General features: G+C 38.5%; 1 protein-coding gene across 1 annotated transcript in view; it reads left to right on the top strand.

The window, feature by feature from the left end:
* The window catches only part of KREMEN1 (kringle containing transmembrane protein 1), a 30,584-nt gene that overhangs the window by 496 nt on the left and 8,876 nt on the right, over positions 1 to 21,212 (top strand). Inside the window, exons 2-7 of the mRNA XM_039561262.1 lie at positions 9,610 to 9,772; positions 12,662 to 12,753; positions 17,400 to 17,524; positions 17,967 to 18,120; positions 19,570 to 19,902; positions 20,504 to 20,662. Of these exons, the coding sequence (XP_039417196.1) occupies positions 9,610 to 9,772; positions 12,662 to 12,753; positions 17,400 to 17,524; positions 17,967 to 18,120; positions 19,570 to 19,902; positions 20,504 to 20,662 (1,026 nt within the window). The remainder of the gene's footprint in view (positions 1 to 9,609; positions 9,773 to 12,661; positions 12,754 to 17,399; positions 17,525 to 17,966; positions 18,121 to 19,569; positions 19,903 to 20,503; positions 20,663 to 21,212) is intronic.

Below are 21,212 nucleotides of genomic sequence, written 5' to 3'. Positions count from 1 at the left end.
GCTCGAAGCTGCTCGTGCAAACACGCTGCGGGTGTTTTTGCGTGGAGTTCGTGGGCATTTGAGGCTCTCTCTGTGCTTGCTGAACTGGGAGCTCGGAAACTGTATGAAAGCATGATGTAAGAGAAAGAAGAGCAGCACGTTTCTCTATAAAAGTGGTTCGATAGCTAGATCTGTGGAATGGAGGCTTGTAAAGGGAGAGGGGCGTGCGATTGTTTGTGTCACTGGGAAAGAAAACTCTGGCAGCAGAGCCAGAGCTTGAAGGGTGGCCATCCTGCCTGTCCGCAGTGGGCTGCTCCAGCTCTCAGCCAAGCCTGGACTCCTCTGACCATTTAGGTTCTCGTTCAGCCAAAGAGTCTGGGAAGCCTGAAGCTTCACTTCCTAAGGTGATTTTTCACTTAAAATTTCTCTGCACGCTTTTGTCCTCATTTTAGTTGTTACTAATGATTTCAAGTACTATGGTTCTCCTCTGGTAAACATTGGCCATACTTTGCAAGGTCTGAAGTGGAAGTTCCAGATGATCACAGTGTCACAGCCATCAGATGTGTGGTCCTTCTGGATACGTTTTGTGTATTCTTAATTGCTGTTACTTCTTACCAAGTAGAATTTGCTCCACTTCTTTTTGAACACGTACTGGCTCATCAAGTTTTTGTAGATGTACCTAATTAGATATGGAAAAGACTTACATAGACTTTTTCAGGGAATAAAAAACCTTTTACAAGGAAAAGTTCTGGCAGACTTTACTTCTCAGAAGTAAAACTTGAGAGTATTTTCAGATAAGCATTTGGAGAGCTGCCTAGAGAGGGACCATGTCTAACAGTCTGTTCCCAGTACCATTAGGACGTGTTTGGTGCACACAGTGGATACTCCTTGCTGTGCTTAGGTTGAAGAATGTTTGCTTGTAAGGTTTCAGAGCAGAACTGTGGAAAGAACACTCCATGTGTAACCGTATCTCTCACAGAGGGCTGCGTGACAGCAAGTGGAGGATGTGGCCCAGTGTGAATGTTTGGCTGTTAAAGGGGACAGAAATGCCTGAGCACAAGCAGCTGGGGCAGGGGAAGAAGGGTGTGGATTATAGAGACAATTATATATTGCCCCTGAATGAAGGTGTAGCAAAGGAGAATGGATCTAGAAAGTACTGCCACCTATGTGTCTTCTGCTAAAGAACCTGGAAACAGTGCAAATCTGCATTTCAACAACAACCTGTTCTTTGTATGGCATGTACAGGATCTGCAGAGTTCCTAATCTGCACAAGGTATACATCGGGAACTTCATCTTGACCCTTAATGCCACAGAATTTAAATGGCATCAGCTGTGTCAGGTTGCACTTGAAACTAGCAGAATTGTGAAATGACAAACATTACTACTGTTTTTGGAAGGCATTTTGTCATATGGTATGTTTTTAATGCCTATTCCTATTTTGTTTTTCTAATGTATGTCTTAATAAGCTTTTTGTGAAGTGCAGTCGAAATAAAGACTGCGTCACCATCATTTGCTAAGATAGGAGAGAAACTTCTGGAATTACAATATGAAAAATTACTCCAGTTGTCAGAAATGAAAGTGAATTAACCATTTTTGCACATACTACTATGCTGCTTTTCACAGAATGATTCTGCTTCACCATGTGACGTCTAACAGTTTCTGTTAATTCAAACACTGACATTTCTGCATTCAGACCTTGACATTTGTGCATTCAAACATTCAGCCATACATAATTTCTCAAGTGAATCAGAAGTAAGAGATCTGTGAATAGATTACCTACCATTAAAAGACTGATTGAATTTGGTGAGTTTTGTGTTACAAGGCCAAAGAAATGGAAATGCCTTCAGCAAATGTTAGTTTTGGTGAACAAATGTTGTTTTATATACTCAGTGCAAAAAGTTATAATTTCTAGTTTCTGTATTTATAGCATTCATTTAATTTCCTCATCAGAAATGTATATGATTTTCAATCTTTTTCCTTTCTCTGTTTTCTTTCCATTTAGCAATACTGAGTCACCATGTCCTTGTTTTTTTTCCCAGCTGAGTCTTTCCTTAGAGCTGTTATTCCAGCCTTCTCTTACAAACCTTGTATCTCTTGTCATCTTATTCTGCCTGTGCCTTGGTGATTCAGAGAAGCAGTTCTACTTGATATGCCATAAGCAAGCGTCATGGAAATACTTGAAAAAGCAATTTTTTTTTTTCTTCTTTCTAACTAGGCAGATAGGGGATGAAATAGTCAGGCATTTCAGCATATCATGCTTGTACATGCATAGAGCATAACTCAAAATCCAGAGTTATGTGAATGTATTTAAGTAGGATGGAGCCAAAGAAGTGGGAGGGAGGCAGGGATTACATGCTGCCAGCTGCAAAATTTTCAGTTTTGTCATATCACACCATAATGGTTGTGCAATTGACCACTCCCTTCATCCACACAGTGGCTATGGGGCATCCTGATAAAATTGCCAAAGGGATTCAGTCTGCCACACTTGACAAGGGAACAACAGTTTTAAAACTTCACAAAGAAAGAAAACAAATGGGTGTATTAAGGAACAGAAATTCTTATGGGGCCACATCACACATTCTTACTTCCAGTGATAAAGAATCACAAGACAAGCAAGTGTGTTTGCATCTTGTGGCTGAGGACCAGCCAGCAGCTGCAAAACTCTGGCTAATATAGCATGTTTGTATTGTACAAATAAAAAGAAAAAAGGGACAGAATGAATACTTTAAAGGATTTAGAAATAATGGGAACTGCCTCTTGTGCACATAACCTAACTTGCCTGCTTCCAACGTATTCCAGAAAAGGTCTGGCCAGTCAGATTTAAAAAAAAAAAAAAGTAATGAAAAGTGATTAGCTGGACAATGAGAGTCAAAATTTCACAAGGATAGCAAGTTCACATATATGACAGCTCACACACTGCCAGGGAACACAAGTATCAACTCTGCATGTCTGTACATTTCCAGGAATGTACATTTTTACAAGACAGACAGATGGTTCAGTCAAGGTTTGATCAAATCTCAGGTGGCATAAATCAAATATAATCAAATACTCACTGTGGCTACTCTCTGGCTTGGACCAATGCTAATTAAGTCTCTAATTCTGACCAGCAAAAATGATTGCATTTGAGGACTTTCAGAAATTATATGTCTGAGTGTGCGTTTGCATGGATATGTGGAATGAGCAAGATACAAATTTTAAGCATGTGGAGTTCCCCTGCATTGTAAAGGAAGAATGATCAGCTAACCAAGTGCTCTCACATAGCATCGCATCAAAACATAACTGTCTGATTTAACAAATGGGGAGTTGTTTTCTGGCAATTTTGAAAATTGCAATTTTGAACAAAGATAATTCTTTTGTGATGGCTTTTCTTTGGCTTGTATCAACTGTTCTGTTGTGGGGGGGTTTTACTGTTACACAGCACAGGCACAGAAGCCTGATAGTTTTGATGAGTGCTTGTATTGTATTAGTATGAATTGGAATAGAAAAGTATTGAAATGTAAAAATAGTACACTACTTTTTTACTTGGGTAGATCTAAATCAGCCTTATACTTCCCAAAAGCATTTATTTTGCATCATAACATAATACAGAATGAGATTTTTTTTCCTGCCCACTCGTATGATAGTATGCAAATTAACTTTTGGTTCAGTCGATAAAACTGCATCTTCAAAGAAAACCATTGCAATGCTAAAAATATTTTTAATAATGACCACAGAAGCCATATTTGTGTCTTTCATCTCCTGAAGCTTCTTCTGGTTTTAATCAGGGTTCCCACATGAAGAACTGTGGCAACCTATGATAATAGAATCCCTATTCACATCTCTAGGGAAACAAAAATGTTCTCATTTGAAGAAGGTGATGTGGTGTTTTGCCCCTTCCATCCGTGGGCCCCTGCCTCTGTTACTGCCGGGGTATCTTGGCATCAGTTCAGTGGTTTCTGTCCTTTCCTCTGTGCGTTACTTTCTCATTGAAGTGTTTCTGCTGTCTAATTATACCCTTTCAATCAAATTAGAGACTGCAGCATCTGGTTAGTGCCTGTAACTGTTGCCATCTGCACCTAGATACAGTGCTTTCATTTAAGGAGGAGTGCTTAAATTACAATCTCCAGCAAGAACTAGAACAGTTTAGGTAGAATGGAAATGACTTAAAACTATTCTTAGAATACTGTGCAAGCACATGCATCAAGCAACCCACACTGAGTCATTATCGGACCTGGCACCCTTGGTTTCATACCCTTATATTCTGCTTAAGCATTTTCCTGACTTTTCTAAAAGGCTGTAGGAAAAACAAATGAAAACTGAGCAGGCAGTTATACCATGTAAATTCAAGGAACCTTTAATTTTTGGTCCAACCTTACAGAACATTTAATTACACTGCTGTAATGAAACCCAAGATTTAAATAGCAGCCACTTTCATTTATCTTTCATTAATCTACAGATCTTTAAAAGAAAACCTTGCTTTTTGTTGGGCAGTAGGTGGTAGGATAATTTCTGGCTTGGGTAGGCTAGTTTCAGGTTGATAATTGTTGTCAGTCTCTCTGGACACTACTCAATGCTCCAAGTAGCTTCCAAAACATTAAGCAAACAAAGTGGTTTCTTTTTTTTTTTCTCTCCAGTGGAATAGGAAGAAGTTTGTCATTCTGAATTTTCAGTCTCAAAAGCTGTGTACAGGCCTCAAACTTGGAAAGTCCTCTAAGAAGTCATTTAAAACACCCTGAAACCTCCATCCCTTCAGTCTGCAATTTGTAGTGTCTCTAGATAGATGTCTTTGAGAAAATCATTGGAAGCCAGTGCAGACTCAAATGTCAGTGATTTATCATAAGTAAAAAAGTCAGGCTATTACAGTCTGCACTACCTTAATTTTTCAAATGATCCTAAAGTGGCGCCCATGTGGAGTGCAGGCAGCCATGCAGTCCCAAAGTAACAAAGGAAAATGATCACTGTAAGGTCCCTACATTGAAGAAGAAACCGACACAGATGGAAAGAATTCCTACAACAGCTGCTGTTTGATCTTCCAAATGTTGATCTGGCTCTAATAAAACTAATTGTGAACCTGTATCACACACTGAGTATTCGCTTATAGGGGACAACATCCCTAGTCTTGTTTTCTGCTTTTTTGTTCTGGCAGTTGTCACTCAATACATACTTATGTAGTCTCAGCATTCATTTTGAAAAGTTACTTTTCATCAACCATGGCACCTGATGTGTTGAAAACAAAGCAGCCCTGACAACAAACTGCTGTCCATGTTTTCTCACGAAGGCTCATAAACATTAGCCTGAACAGCACCTGTTGGAACCTTTCGTACTAGAACCACTGCAAAGGTTCTCTGATTAATTATCTCTGATTAATTCTGTTTACAGACATCCCCGTGAAACAGTAGAAGCAGCAGGGTCATTAAGCAGTTAATTGAGTGAAATCATCATGGACACTGATTCTAATCACAGATTTGACATAAGCCTCTACATCAGACTATGTCTGAAACCCAGCTGACTAAGATCTTAGAACTATGAGGTCACACACTTGTAGATATGAGTGGTCACAGCTTTCTTTCTTCATGTTCTCTCTGAAACCCCAGTGTTTTAATAGATGTTTATGGCTGACAGGATAGTTTGAGCCTTGCGTGCATGAACAAAAACCATGTGGCACATCTGCCAAGCACAGTGGCATCCTGATGCCTTTTTGGAGGCTGTCAGCTGTAGTGTCCACAAGGTGTCTGTTCTTCCCTTGCTGTCTTTGCCACTGGGAGAGGACCTGGATACAGTGTGAGTTCTGTCATAGTTTACCATAGTCTTACAAAACTTTAAGGAATAAGGCTTGCTGAAATTCATAGAACTGGTATTAATTTTCTTGAGTCACTGTTATGATTTTACACTCCAAGTGAAGGGCTTCATAGCCTAAAGTATCGTAGAAGTATCAGTCAGCACAAGGCAGTTGGATCCAGTGGGTGCCACAACGTAGGGAGGTGGTTGTTGCTGGTTGATTTACTCTTTTCCCCCTCCCTTCTACATAAGCTACCAAAGAGAAATCAGGTGATTTGAGTAAACCAAAGAGTTTTACCGATAGTGTTCAGTCCAGTCTGTTCTGACTGTTTAATTTAGGTGACCTCAATATGAATTAGTTTTGTGCAGACAAATCTAGGTGACCTTTTTTTTAAGCTCGTCTTTTCACAGAATTATTGCACTAGTGGTGTAAGATGAAAAGTAGGGTGGAAGTTCTAACCTCCTGTTCTCCAGAATCTCTTAGGACTTGCATTTAAAATAGAGAGGACAGTGGCCTTTCTGCAGATGAAACATGCACCTTCAGCACATTGGGAGTATTAATTTAATGGTGAAATCACTAAGGTAGTGTCTTGGCTGTCATGCAGCAAAATATGATGAAATCACTGCCTGTGATAAACGGAAGAATTGAGTTGTTTACTGCCAAGATACTGAATATGCTGACATCTGTAACTATGCTGCTAGGAATTTTACAGAAAACTGTACAAAACATACCTCAGCAGATCCCAGCGCTGACTGTTCAAGGTCAAAGACTGTAGGGTTGCGTCCTGGTTTCAGCTGGTATAATTTTCTTCTTAGTACCTGGTACAGTGCTGTGTTTTGTATTTAGTGTGAGAATAATGTTGATAACACACTGATTTTTTAGTTGTTGCCAAGTAGGGCTTACTCTAAATCAAGGACTTCTCAGTTTCCCATGCTTAGCCAGTGAGCAGCTGCACAAGAAGCCAGGAGGGAGTGTAGCAAGGACAACTGACCTGATTTTATAAAATGCCAATATTTATTTGAAAAGATTGCACTCCCATGCTATGGCAAAACTATTACTAATCCTTAACAAAATCCACATTCCCTGTAGCACAAAAGGTTTTGTATTTCATTTGATAACAGCTGCTAAATTCCATGACTTAAAAGTTTTCACTTCAGTGTTTCAGGGATAATCAATGATTTTGCTTGGTATCTCACTGCCTCCCCTTTCCACATCCACATCTAAGCCAGGGGAGCTTTGTTACAACTCAGCTGGCACATTTCCACCAAATCTCTTGATAGTGTAAAGGAACACAGGAGGCACTGATACAGCTACCTATTGTCTTGGGAACAAAAAGCTGCAGCTAGGAGGAATGAAGAGACATCTGACTCTTCCTTTTGTTCTTAAAGTGCAGTGAAGTTTGAAGAAAATCAGTTAAAAAAAGCTGACATGAAAATGTAAGTCAGTTGCTACTGCAAGTTAAAGCATGGGCCAGTCTTAGCTGATCCTAAAATGGACTGAAGTTAACTTCAGTTTAGTTTGTGTGCCAGACTAAATTCAGGTATTGTAGCATTCCTTGCATTTCTGAGTAGATAGAAGTATATATTGCTTCTCATTTAGGAGTGAGAAGCAAAAAAAAAAGTAGTAGCACAAAGCTAATGTAGATATCTTTTCTGGATGTGTTTATCACTTCTCACAAATTCTTTATACTGCATATTATTTTGTTTATCTATTTTGATTACATTTTTCTCCCTTTTCTGCTAAATTCATCAGCTTATATTTTCAGCTATAACCTACAAAAGCTTTTATGTTAACTGCAAAGCAAAAGAGGTATTGAAGAAAGTTGCAACACAGTCGTGACCTTAAAGTGGTTTTTTTTCATGTTTACACAAATATCTGTGGTGGCCTGAATACTGGAAACTCAGATTTGCATTTTTAAGCAAATGTATGCAGCCCATCTGTATTGCTAAGGCAGTCAGGTAAATTACAGTAAGGAGGAGTATTGACCTGAAGCTTGTTTTGGTTAAATTATATAGCTTTCTGTCCAGGGATGATAGCAGAATACATTAGTGGCTGTGCAGACACCTCTTCTGTGTGCCTTCAGCAACAAAATTTCATTTAATAGAAATCCAAACTTGCCTAGGCATGAAAATGCACAGTGAAAGCACAAAACCATTGTCTTTCATCTGCTGTGTAACAGAACTCTGAAATAATTATTATAATTGTACCATTCTGATATTTGGGAGCCCAGACTAAACTAATTTCAGAGGCATGGCTTTAATAATACATTTTTCCTTCTTCTACAGTAGTTCTAAATACAAAAACGGTGTACTCTGAATATCAGGATTAAGATGTGGGTGGGTTTTTTTTTTCCTCTTCCAGCTGCAGCCACACAGGTCTTTCTAGACTTGTTTTGTAAGGTAGATCTCATGAGGGACACCTGAGATCAGCACATACTTCAGAGCACTCTCCCACTCCCTCAGGGCAGTAGAACGTCTCTGCAGCTCTAACATGGTTTCTACAGAGAATGCTATCAGATGAAACAGGAGGTTTCACAGCCTGTAGTTAGCAGAAAGCATTTGTGAATTTCCTCAGTAACGCTGTCCAGTACAAATAAATGTTTACAGCAGCGTAACACAGCGGTTTTAATTCTGTCACAGACTGTTATATTTTAACCCTATTCTTAAATAAATGCAAGGATGATAAATGTTAGCAAGTATCAATTATAAACAGGATGGACTTACTTATGGTACACTAATTATAATGACTGTTTCTGGAAGATAATCACAGAATGGTTGAGATCAAAGTGACCTCTGGAGGTCATCTTGTCCAACTGCTGTGCTCAGGCACGGTCCCCTAAAGCAGGTTGTCCAGAACCGTGCCCAGGTGGCTTTTGAATATCTCCAAGGATGGAGATTCTACAGCCTTGCTGGGCAACATGTTCCCATGCTTTGTCACACTCACATTGCATAATTTAATCAAAACTGTTTTGCAATTTCAGCAAAAGGAAAATTGTTCATGCATTTGAATATTTATTTGATCAGAAGATGTCCAGTGAACGTGTCCATGCCCATGGCAGGGTGGTCGGAACCAGATGATCCTTCAGGTCCCTTTCAGCCCAGACCATTCTATGATTCTATGATTAACAAGACCCAGCAAAACCAGGCAGCATGAAATTTGTAGTTCCGCAGAGAAGGGACTAATGTATTTAGTAACTAGAGAAATCATTCTCTACTTTGATTTCTAACTTGCTGAGTATTAGGAAGCTAAGAAAACAAACATAAGTGGGATAAAATGTGAGTGAGGCAGAAGAATACTGATACAGACTTTTTAATTTGAAAGCATAAATGCTTTAGTAGCAAATCATGACTATACTCTACTGAAGGAGGTCCCTTTCTAAGGCAATTCAATCCCTAAGAATTTTTCTAAATCAGAATGTAAATGTTGGTAAGATCCGTGCCTATGAAGTCTTTCACTTTATCAAGTCAGAACTTTAGCTGAAGTAGCATGAGATTTTGTTTAATGTGCTGATAAGTAGCAGACTGGTAATATCATATAATTTCATTTTTGGAAAATTAACAAGTTACAGAGTTGTGCTAATGAGTAAAACATAGGAAAAACAGTAAAAAAAGTATTATGCTTATTCAGAAAATGCATGTTAATTGTGTAAACCTCTCTTCAGACCTGTCTCATACATTGTTTATTAAAGTAATGACATCATAATCTCTTGAATAGAGGTTTGACTGAGAGAAATCTTAAATCCTAGCCAGCATCTTTAGCTGCCTAAACAATGCAGGGAACATGGTCTATTGGAGATGGGGTGGAGGGTGAGGGAAGAACAAACACTAAACCTACATATACTCTTTCTTTTTTTCATTTCTCTTTCTTCCCAGAATGCTATACAGCAAACGGGGCCGACTATCGTGGCACTCAGAACCAGACCTCCCAATATGCAGGGAAACCTTGTCTTTTTTGGAATGAGACCTTTGAGCATCCTTATAATACTGTGAAATATCCCAATGGGGAGGGAGGGCTTGGAGAGCATAACTACTGCAGGTAAGAAATACCACATTGCTTTAACATTGCCTGTATACCCAGTGTTACTTTAAGCAGTTGGAAGAAAATCATGAAACTTCCTGTCATGCAGTGAAGAATGTCAGAACTGTGTCTAACACTTTTTGGTTTATCCTGGAATTAGTACCCTGGATCTATGAGCACCATTAGTAGAATAACTTTTTCAACCCAGCTCCCACACTTTTTCAGCACTGTCCCTTATAATGTGTCCAATCTGGAAGTTGACATGACAGAGAAAGACTATAGATTACTTAAATGAAAAGGTGGAGATAAAAAAATGATCCAAATCAGAAGTACAGCAGTGCAGCAAGTGTCTGGAGGAGTCTCTTTATGATTTTTATCCTCCCACACAAGCCTGGTTCTGTTACACACTCTGTTTCCAAGTTTTGTTCTAATGAAAGTTCTGTAGTCACTAAAAATTCTAAGTGAGTTAGAGTAGTTATTTGAATTCAGAAGCTCATCTGTCAGGGGTTACAATACCAGATTAAACCACAGCAGATGCACTTCTGTTTCCTTGCCTTCTAGAGAAGTCCTCTATAACTATGGATAGAACTCAGAACAAAACTTAAGTAAGAACTTCACAATTTAGGAGCCAAATCAGAACTTAAGTTCAGAGATGTCTGGGCTCTGCAGGCTTTTTTTCAGCTCCATGTCTCAGTAGGCATACTGATACAGAGCTATTTAAAATACAGTGGCCACTGAATTCTCTCTGATACAAATAGCAGAATTAAGAATGTAATTTTGATTGTTGCTGTGTGGCAATATTTTAGACAGACTGTATATACAGGATCTTACTTTTGGAAGTCATTTCGGCTAATATTTTGGTTAGTACAAAGCAAAATGTGTTCAAGCTGTGCAAAAACATATAAAAAACTGAATGTTTATCCAGATACTCAAAAAACACTTGAGACTTGCTTTACCTAGCAAATGAGAACTTGGTGTTACAAGGAGCAAGAAGCCTATAATCTGATATGTAAACATGAGAAATTACTTGATTCCCAAATAGAGCTTTTTTACCTCATTCTGCTAGGTGTTGGATTATCCTCGTTGAGGCTGAGTTTGACTGGAAGGTTAGGCATTTTCTTCCTTACGCTGTATCACTTGGCCTAGGAATATTCTGACAGGTGTATGGAATGACAGTCCTAACTAATGGATGACTTTTAACTTCACATTCTCTTGAAAGAAAGCTTGGAAAGTGACTAACAGTGCCAGAGTATATCTTTAGCATGCAAATGTTGTCGAGGCCTGTGATACAGCTGTTTTAGCTCTTTCTCTGACATTCATCTGTTTGATGACAATGGACAACTTGATCTTCCCTTCTCTCAGGCAGCACATACCTCACAAGGCTTTTTTAAGGCATAATACATTGCTTTGAGATTTGATTTTAGGAACAGCATTTGAATAATCTAATTTTACACTTGAAGTATTAATCAGAAGCATGCTACCTCTCCATGGGTGGTCCTTACTTGGAATACTTTGTTTACTTCAAGACACCCTGTTACGATGGAAATGCCTCATAACGTTCCACTCATTTCAACCATAACAAAATTATGAAGACTGAAATTTTTGGAGATTCTGAAAGACAGAGAGTTGTTTTCTAACTGTGTGTGCTTCTGAGGTTCAAGACAAAGATTCCTGAAGACATTCATCATGTTTCTCTACAATTTCCTCGCATTTTTAAGGCATTTATGTGTAGAGTGCCATTATCATGATTCAATTCCAGACATACGGTTTCTGTCATGAAGATGTAAACGCAAAAATTCCTGTAACTCTGGAAACAAGGGAAAATGGGTTAGTTCAAGTACAAGCTTTACTTGGTTTTAGTCTTCTACTTTTTTTAGCTACTGGAAGCTCTTGCATTACACCTAAATTCCTAGCATAGCTAGTCTTAGACTTTCACTGTCCACTACCTCTACTAATCTGTCTGAAAACCTAACTAGCAACATTTTAGTAATCTAAACTGAACTCAACTCACCAGTTATTTTCAGCAGTCTGTTATTTGACCAAAAAACCATCCACAGAATTTCTAAAATTGGATCTCCCACAAAAGAGTTGTTAATACGTGTAAATGACAACATGCAGCTGAACTGACACTTCAGTAGGGCTGTGTCATTAATAGAATTCGTGCCAAAGTATGTGATAAAAAGATTGTAACTGGTCCTAGTTAAAAGAAAAGGTCATATTTCACCCTGACTGTCCAATCGAACAATTTATTCTCTTAAATAGATCTTTACAACATGAATAGCTTTTCAAAGTGTACACAGAAAAATCTTTAAATAACCTAATGACTAATTAGGTGTGCATTTTTAAGTGATGCTGTTCAACAGCAAATAACTATAAAAATAGTGATCATCATTATCATGGACACATAAGGAATTAACCATCAATATAGAGAAATCACTGGAATGGCTTTAGTCAGTTTTATTGAAGGGAAAGAAAATAACTCTTTCCCAGAAGACTTTATCAGCTCACTGTTTTTATCACCACATATAACAGAAAGTTGGAGTCTGGACTATTTTGTACCAAGGCAAAAAATTGAGTTTATGAGTCTATGGAACCCGTACACAGGATGTGGGACAGAAAATCTTCCTCCCTGTCAATACTGACCAGAAATAGCTCTGCACCTTTTAAACTTAGAATAAAAAAAAGCTACATTTTAGACAGTACTAGCATCTTATGCTTGATGAATAGTGTCATAACCAAAGCTATCTGAACTTCCTGATAACACAAAACTTTGCCTTTTTCTTGGTAAATAGTCAATGGGAGGTATTAGAGCAAAAATAGTGATGCTGTTGAAGGTTTATAAGATTGATTTTTTTTGTGTGGTTTTTGAAAAAAGATTGAATTTTGCTCACTGATTTTCTCTTTCAGAAACCCTGATGGGGATGTCAGCCCATGGTGCTATATTGCAGAACATGAAGATGGAATATATTGGAAATACTGTGAGATTCCATCCTGCCGAAGTAAGAGCACCATGCAATTTTTTTAGGCCTGTGTCTCAGTTGAACAGAGATTGGCAGTTATACAACAGTGGATAGTGATTTCCAAACAGAAGCCAGGATAAGGCAAAACAGCTTATTTTCAGTTGCAGACTAAGCTATATTTTACACAGGTTTTTTAGAGCTAATGACAAGCTTACTGAATTGGTCCTCCACTGCTATCCTTTTCATCTTACCTCAGAATTACTGGATTATATTATTTACAAATCATACTGTGTGACAGGGAATCACACAAAACTTAGGAAGTACTGCTAGTTCTTTGAATCCATAGAGATATATCATTAATTTATTTAAATCTAGAGGACAAAAAAGAAAAGGAACGTTTTTATGAGGTATAAACATGTCCATCCATTGCAATTAGCTCATAAAATGAATTACATTAGTTTAGTGTATATAGTGCATCATACAGAGAATTGCTTGGAGGAAACAAAAGACAATATGAGAGGACATAGGGAAGAGGTGTCTCTGTGGTATATGGGAACTCTGGGCTAGAATTCTGTCTCTGGCAGGTGCAGATACTTAGCATTGCTGTGAAACCACAACCTGGACTGATTTTTTTAAAATCACATAATTCACAAGCTACTCACATGAAGCTTCTTTCCAGAATTTAATATTTTTAATGTATTCTGTTTTTTACTGTGTCCACAATGTCATGATTTGTGTCAGTACGTTCCAAAATTTTCTTTCCCGAATCACATTCTTTAAAGTACACCTAAATATTAAGAAATTCTAGTTTTGCATGCTAACAAGCAACTGTAGCTACACATTTTAGTAAGTCTAATCATTGATGTCTTCACTTGCTTTCCTAACTTCTTCTGTGCAATTACCCTCTGTTTCTAAGGCATAACTTAGGTCTTCACTGCTAAGCACCAGAGCAGGTGTCCATGCATAGGCACACATTCTATTGGAAGAAGTATATTTCTTACTTGAAGTTAAGAAAACCAAACCAGACAATAAAAATGGATCTAAAGTGATTTTTTTTTTTTTTTTTACTTTGTTCAGAGTTTTGTTGCTTGGTGGTTTTTTTTTGAATGTGATTCCCATGTTCAAGCTAGGCAAACAAATACATAAGCGTGACCGTAAGACAGATGCCTTTTACCTAGACTTAAATACAGATTAAGAGGTCTAATTTAATGAACACAAAATCATTCAACACTCTGATATTCATTGTTCAGAGGACATCTTACTCTTAGTTTTCTGATATACCAGGCACGATTTAAGAAACCTGACCCTCCTAATTAAGAAATTTAACTTGGTCTAAAATGAAAGAATTTGCATTTTCTTTATAAAGACCACAGATGTTAACAAATTATCTGGATATGGCACCAGGAAAAAAGCTGAAAGGCAAATTCTCTCCACTCCATTTGTTCTACACAAAGGATCCTTTTAAAACCAGCCTTGCTCGTTTTCTCTGTGGTGGGGAGCAGAGGATTTAAACTTGGACACTTACTTGCACAGATAATCCAGACTTACATTTACAAAATGTCCTTTTGACCAGTAGCAGCTGCTTCAAGCATTGCACTGAAACTTGATACTAGAAAAAGGAATTGCAGCAATTTAGAGCAAACTGTACATTGCAAGCCCATCCAAATCTTAATATAAACCTCATGGTTTATGAAACTCTGTAAGTAAAAAAATCTTTTATTCTTCACCAGACTTTCTGTTTTCAGTAAGCATGATGCTAAGTCATAAGACCATCAAAACTATCTTGTGAAGTGCACAATAAAAAACTTGAGTTTCGTGATGGAACAAGAAAGCAATTGTGTAAAAAAATCCTACTTGAAAATTTTCAGAGAAAAAATTTCCTAAATAAGCTTCTTTTCCTTAATGATATTTACTGCTAGAAAAGTATCTGGAGCATAAGTTACCTATTAACTATGCCCACATAATACCATGGCAATGCCAAGAACATGCAGCATCTTGATTGCCTAGAGAGATTTGCATGCAATGATTCATCATAACAATAATTAAGAATCTACAGTTAAGGATTTTTCATTATGGTGATGAATTGACATGATTGTATCGTGTGTCTCATTCCCTAATGTTTATACATAACACTACATGCTTCAGTCAGAAATGTGTTCTGACATTCTGCCTATGTAAACAGGCTGGACAGAATTTAGCAGTGTTAGATGAAGGTGTGTGAGCAGAATCACAGAAGACAGTGGTAGTTACTCCAGGAGGAGCTTAGTCTTCCCTTTTCTTCCTCTCTTCTTCTTAGTGTCTGCCAAGCAGACTGGAATGGACATAAACAAAATAAAAGGCAAAACAGCAGCTCCGAGTCCTGAGAGAACATGTGTGTCTCACATGGAGGATTCAGAACTGAATGCTTCAGATGGTTTGTTTGCAATGTTGCAGCTATTCCTGACTTTTTTGGTCTCCCTGTTAATGAGGTTAGGTTGAAGTTCAAAGGAAATAGCAACTTACACTCCCAAAATGTGAAAGAAAGAAAGGCTTGCTATACCACTTAATTACATCTTCATGTTTATGACTCACATGACTCTCTCCCCATAAACAGATTTCATTACTGGAATCGTATTTCCAGTGTGCATGTGTGTAATGTAGTAAATTTGACTGAAATATCGATGAAGTGTTAAATGCCAGGGCTAGGTAAGTTACACAGAGCTGTATGGAACAGAGGAACAAGGACAGCTCAAACAATTTGTGCATACTGCCATTGCAAAAAGCTAGGAGGCTCTTCAAAGACAGCTAGATGAGCATAGCTGGAACATGGTTTTGAGCTCAAAATGATTAATTCCATATTTTAATACATTTAATATGTGCCTTAACGTGTAAAATGCGGAAGCTATGGTGTTTGCCAGGCCCTCATTTAGTCAGATGCTGCTTAAAAGAAAAATAATATGCTTGTGCAAAAGAGATGACCTTTTAAGCCAAGAGGACAAATAGATACAAATGGGTGAAGAAAGTGTAAAACATCACTGGTGAGCATGAACAGTAATTGCAGAACATTGACTACCTCATTTTTTGCCAAGTTTCCTTAGCAGGCTAAATATTAAGAGCAAAGAAGGTTAAAATATTGCTGGGACACCAAAGAGACTAATTAGTCTTAGGATGTACGCTTGATTTAGTTACAAAATTTAAGAAGTTTTCAAATTACTCAGTCAGGTTTCTTAGCATAGAACATACTGAAGTACTAATCCTCTGGAGCCAAGGTTGAAAGGTCTCACTAATAAAGCTCCTTTAAAAAAAAAAAAATCAAAATCCCATGTCTCTTAGGAAAATGAGCTAGGTTGGATAAGTAGGAAGCTTTTTCAGGGCAGCGAAATCATGCACAATACAAAAAAGAATGAGCTCTCTCAGAGTTATCTGCCCAGCTGTACTCAGCTGGGGTGGGGCTGCAAATGGGGATTTCCAAAGGTATGTTAAATCAGGCTGTAACTTGAAGTCTCAGTACTTACATGAATGTTGCTGCAGGGCATATCAAAGCCATAACTCCATGCAAGTATTTATAATTGAAATTGTATTCTTAGAAAACAAAATTAATTTATGGACAATATTTGAAGCAACGTTATGTCATTATTTATAATAAGTTTACTGAGTACTGTAATAACCAATGACTGCATAAATAAAACACTCATACAGGTCTCTGACCACATCATGTCATACAGAGCTGTGGCAGTTAGGTGGACAAAAAGAATCCTTGTCAATCTAGCACAGGGATAAAACTTATCTTAACATAGAGCTAGTAACAGATTTAATTTCAAGTATGTGAGCAGATATGACAAGTGGCCAAGGGATAATTTTATGCCATTACCACAGCACTGTATTGTACTCCACATCCTCTCCATGGGGTGGTCATGGCTAAATTCCAGTGCTTTGAAGAAAAGTGCAAAACCAAAAAAAAAACAAAGCAGAGGACAAATTATGCACTGAAGGGGGAAAACTCTGATCTCCCATAGTGACCAAGGAGCCTTGAAACATCATGTTAATGTAAATAGATTGGGGGGGGTGTGAAAGTAATAACTGCTCATTTTTAATCTCTTTGTAAGATACTTCAGATTCATATCAGAATTCAAGTTTTAAATATTAGCAAATTCCCTTATGTAAGTATATAGTCCCTCCCATAAAACTTGCCAAACTCCATCCTAAAACAGTTTAGGTTCCCTTCTTCGAATATCCTGGTTTGAAAACTTCCAGAATGTCATTGTGTGGAAGATCAGAAATCACATTGTTTAATTTACATTTTCAGAATATGCATGCCAATAGTAAAAAAAAAAAAACCAACCAATCCCCCCTGAACCCACTTAATGCCTTGGGGTTTTTTAATTGCCTCTGTCTGGAGAAATGAACAAGGTATTTATCTCACTTATTTTACTGCAGCTTACTGAAAGCAGCTAGAGAGTCTTACAGGAATATTGCTGAGAACATACAATACTCTTTTGCCCCATCACCCATCCCTGGGTGTGTTTGGAAAATCTGACAAGAATCATACAGAGAATGAATAACAAAGAGTAACGCTTCCCATACTGCAAAATCCAGACGAGAACATAGAGAGAGCTGCTTAGTAATCAGGTAGTGCATAAAGGGCCTGTGTCTTGGATGTTTACAGGCACACCTTTAGAATGACTGTTGTGTGTTACTCTTGCCAGTGCCAGGAAATCTGGGGTGTTACAAGGACCATGGAGAGCCACCACCTTTGACTGGCACCAGCGAGACCTCCAATAAACTGACGATCCAAACATGCATCAGCTCCTGCCGAAGCCAACAATTTAAGGTGATTTCTTTGATGTACCTTTACAAAATGTTTTCAAAGACAAAAATGGCAACATGCCTAAAGCTCTCTATCATATTTCTCCTCTTCCCCACTTTTTTTTTAACCTTTGGGAGGGCTAAGGTTGCACTTCCACTCCCGAGAGATCCAGCCTTGTCTCTGCATCCAGAGGAATCTGGACAAATGACTAATAAATAATGCCAGGAGAAAATACGGTTGCTTACTGCAGTTGTGAGTGTCAGGGTGCCCTCCATTCCATCTTTCTCCCTAGTCTTAAGTAGCATCCTAACAGCCCAAACAAAAATAGCCTGTGGTGGTTCCTCTGACTAACCATACTTCTCCAAAACACACGTAATCTTCTGCCAGCTTTCTTGCTCAAACAACCTCTCGCTGTCACTCCTTCAAATACTATTCCTCCCTTCCTTATGCATCTTTGTTGTCAAAGTTTGCAGGCATGGAATCAGGTTATGCTTGTTTTTGTGGAAATAATCCTGACTACTGGAGATACGGGGAGGCAGCCAGTACGGAATGCAACAGTGTTTGCTTTGGAGACCATACTCAGCCTTGCGGTGGGGATGGCAGAGTCATTCTTTTTGACAGTAAGTATTGAAGCAGGCTCAGTTTTTCCCAAAGGAGAGGCCTCACATGTTCAGCAAATTAGGGAAGACTCAAAAACAATGAGAACTGCTGCACACAAAACAGCAAAACACCTCAATTCAGTATAAAATAAAGCTGCTTTCCATTTCTGCATTAAATTCTCATCCATTAATAATGTGAAATAGCTCTTCCAAGAAATGACGCTTGCTCGTGCTCCAGAGGTTCTCTCACTTTCCTCACAAGTGGTACTAAGTCAGCTATCAGAAGCAGCATGTCACAGAAAGACTCCCTAAGAATTGATCTTACTAGAGAGTAAAAAACTGTATGTGCATGTCTGGATATGCATTGTCAGTTGGTGGCATTTGAGTGGCTCTCTGGATTCACTGTATTTAAGTTTGCACTGGGAATCTGGACAGTTACCAAGGAATACAACAATTCACTTGCATGTAAATTGTTTCTTACACAAAAAGTAGCAACAAATCTTTTCTTCAGACTTTGTAAAAGTATCTTTTTCAAGTTACTTAGCGAAGGTAAGGTCAAATATTACTTGGGCAAGATCAAAAGACAGGATGCTTGGAAAGCACATCTATATGGCCACAGAGGTGACTAAGGTATTACAGGAGAGACTGAGAGATCTTGGATTGTTTAGCCTTGATAAAAGAAGGTCTAGGGAGGAACCTTTTCAGTTTGTAAAGCTGACTGATGGGAGAGTGTAAAAATGAAGCCATCCTCTTCTCAGTGCTATCTAGTGAACAGACAAGAGGCAACAGGCACAAACAAATACAGGAAAATCCATTTAAGCATACAGAATTTTTTTTTTTTTTATGGTGAGGGTGACACTGGAACAGATTGCCCAGAGAGGCTGAAGAGTCTCCATCCTTGGAGATTCAAAACACAACAGATACTGTCTCCTACTTTCAGAAGAGGGATTTCACTAGACAATCTTCAGGGTTCCTTTCAACTTCACCTGCTCTGTGAAGATTTGTTTTTTTCAATTTCATACAGCTGTGAAGGAATGTCAGTAATTAAGCAGTGAGAGTTAATGGTCACTAATCCACTTGCCTGCCTGCCTGCCTTACAGGGATGGAGCAGAAGACCCTGAATCAGTGATTTATCTTTGATCCCATTTCTGCAGGGATGCACAAAAGGGGACATGGTTACACACAAGGACAAGGGATAGCTGCAGTGTGCAACATGGATGCATAGGTGTCAGAGTAATGGGGCATAAGGAGAGTATTCCAAGCAAAGGCATCAAAGGCTGTGCTCCCAGTGCTGTGGGAGGGAAAGAGCAGCTGCAGAGACAATGCATCCTGCTGGCCTAGCAAGTCTGTACCTTTAAGTCACATTTAAGTATTAGAATCTACAGGGTGCTAAAACTTTGCAAAACTAATGTATTGCCTCTTTTTTTTTTCTTTCTTTCCGTTTTTCTCCCTTTCCTCTTGTTTTCACAGCCCTTATTGGTGCCTGTGGAGGGAATTACACTTCTGCTACAGCTGTGATCTATTCTCCAGATTTTCCTGACACATATGGCACAGGCAAAGTCTGTTATTGGACCATACAAGTTCCAGGAGCATCTCAAATTCACTTCAGCTTTGTCCTTTTTGAAATCAAAGATGCTACAGATATGGTGGAATTGCTGGATGGTTACACCTATCATGTTCTAGCTCGTTTTAATGGCAAGAACCGGCCTCCCCACACCTTTAACATCTCTTTGGATTTTGTCATTTTGTACTTTTTCTCAGATGACATCAATCAAGCCCAGGGATTTGCTATCAGATATAGAGGTAAGAGGCTACCTTTGCTGATTCTACCTTTCAGTGAAGCACTTAGTTTACACTGGAGATTTCTGAAGTGGCAACTAAAGAGCAAATATTTTAGCTCTCATCTAACAGGTGTTTCATTTCTCTTGTTGCCACTACTCAGTGGGTGAAAGCTTTGCCAAAATTTCCCTCAGTTTAGAACGCTCCAGTCAGCTACGCCATAAACAGCAAAATACAGATTTTCAAAAATTCAGTTCTATACCTTCCTGTTAAAACAGATTGGAAAATGACAAAGGGAAACAAAACAGAAAACCAGTAATCCATCTGCATGTTGGTTCATCTTGGCTCCTTCCAACCGTCTATTCCTCTCCAATCTAAAGTCATCAAGAGAAAATGTTCTGGTCCTTGAGTTGTACCTACTGTTACGATGAACAATCAGCTTCCAGAAAAATTCTGAGGACCCCAACCTGGTGAAGTACAGGCTTTTCCTGGAATCAGATATAATTTGATTATTTGAGTTCTCTTAAGTAAACCAGAGAGCAGCATGTCTGTTTACAAGCACAAAATAAAGTCCAATTAGACCTGCTAAGAAATTGTTACTGTAATCATACTCTCGTGTTTTCAGCTGTGAAGGACAATGTGCATCAAAACAAGATCCCAGTGAATCACACCCTTTCAGAGAGGATAAATGAACAAGCAAATCTCAGCATCAATGCAGCCCGGTCATCAAAGATACTCTATGTCATCACAACCAGCCCAAGCCATCCAACTAGCTCCATGCCTGGTAATGATACAATAAAATGTGGAAACAGGAAAAAACAATTTGCCAAAGGAAAATCTGGAGTCACTATTTCCTTTGCTGCCTTCTCCACATTTAGCAGATCCACTGTGCGTCTTACTAGCAGATGAATTTTCATGTAGTCTAATTAGCACTGACTGGGATTCTCTCATTACATTTCAAAACACCTGTCAGCCTAAGTCAGAAATAGTGTGAGGATGGTGAGTTCTTGAGAATGAAAGTACATCAAAAAATGTAAGTCAGAGCAGCCTCCTTACTGAAATCAGCTTCAGTGACCACTGCATACCACAGAAGGGCACAAGTTGCTGAAAAAAGAGCAAACTTTTGTGGAGTCTAGAATAGCTTGAATGCTGGATGCATCCCTGTTGCCCCAATTAACAAAATCTTCATCAATAATACAAAGAGGACTAGACAAGTTAATGGGTGCAGGGGAGGTGTCACTGAGCACTGTCATGTGTCTAGAACTGACCTTCAGGACATCACTTAATTCAGGCAATTACTGAGCTGTAAATAATTGAAGGCTGGAAATGCACTC

The sequence above is a fragment of the Corvus cornix genome, chromosome 15 (genome assembly GCF_000738735.6).
Source record: "Corvus cornix cornix isolate S_Up_H32 chromosome 15, ASM73873v5, whole genome shotgun sequence".
NCBI classification, from domain to species: Eukaryota; Metazoa; Chordata; class Aves; order Passeriformes; family Corvidae; genus Corvus; species Corvus cornix.
This window is presented reverse-complemented; position numbering and strand designations above follow the sequence as displayed.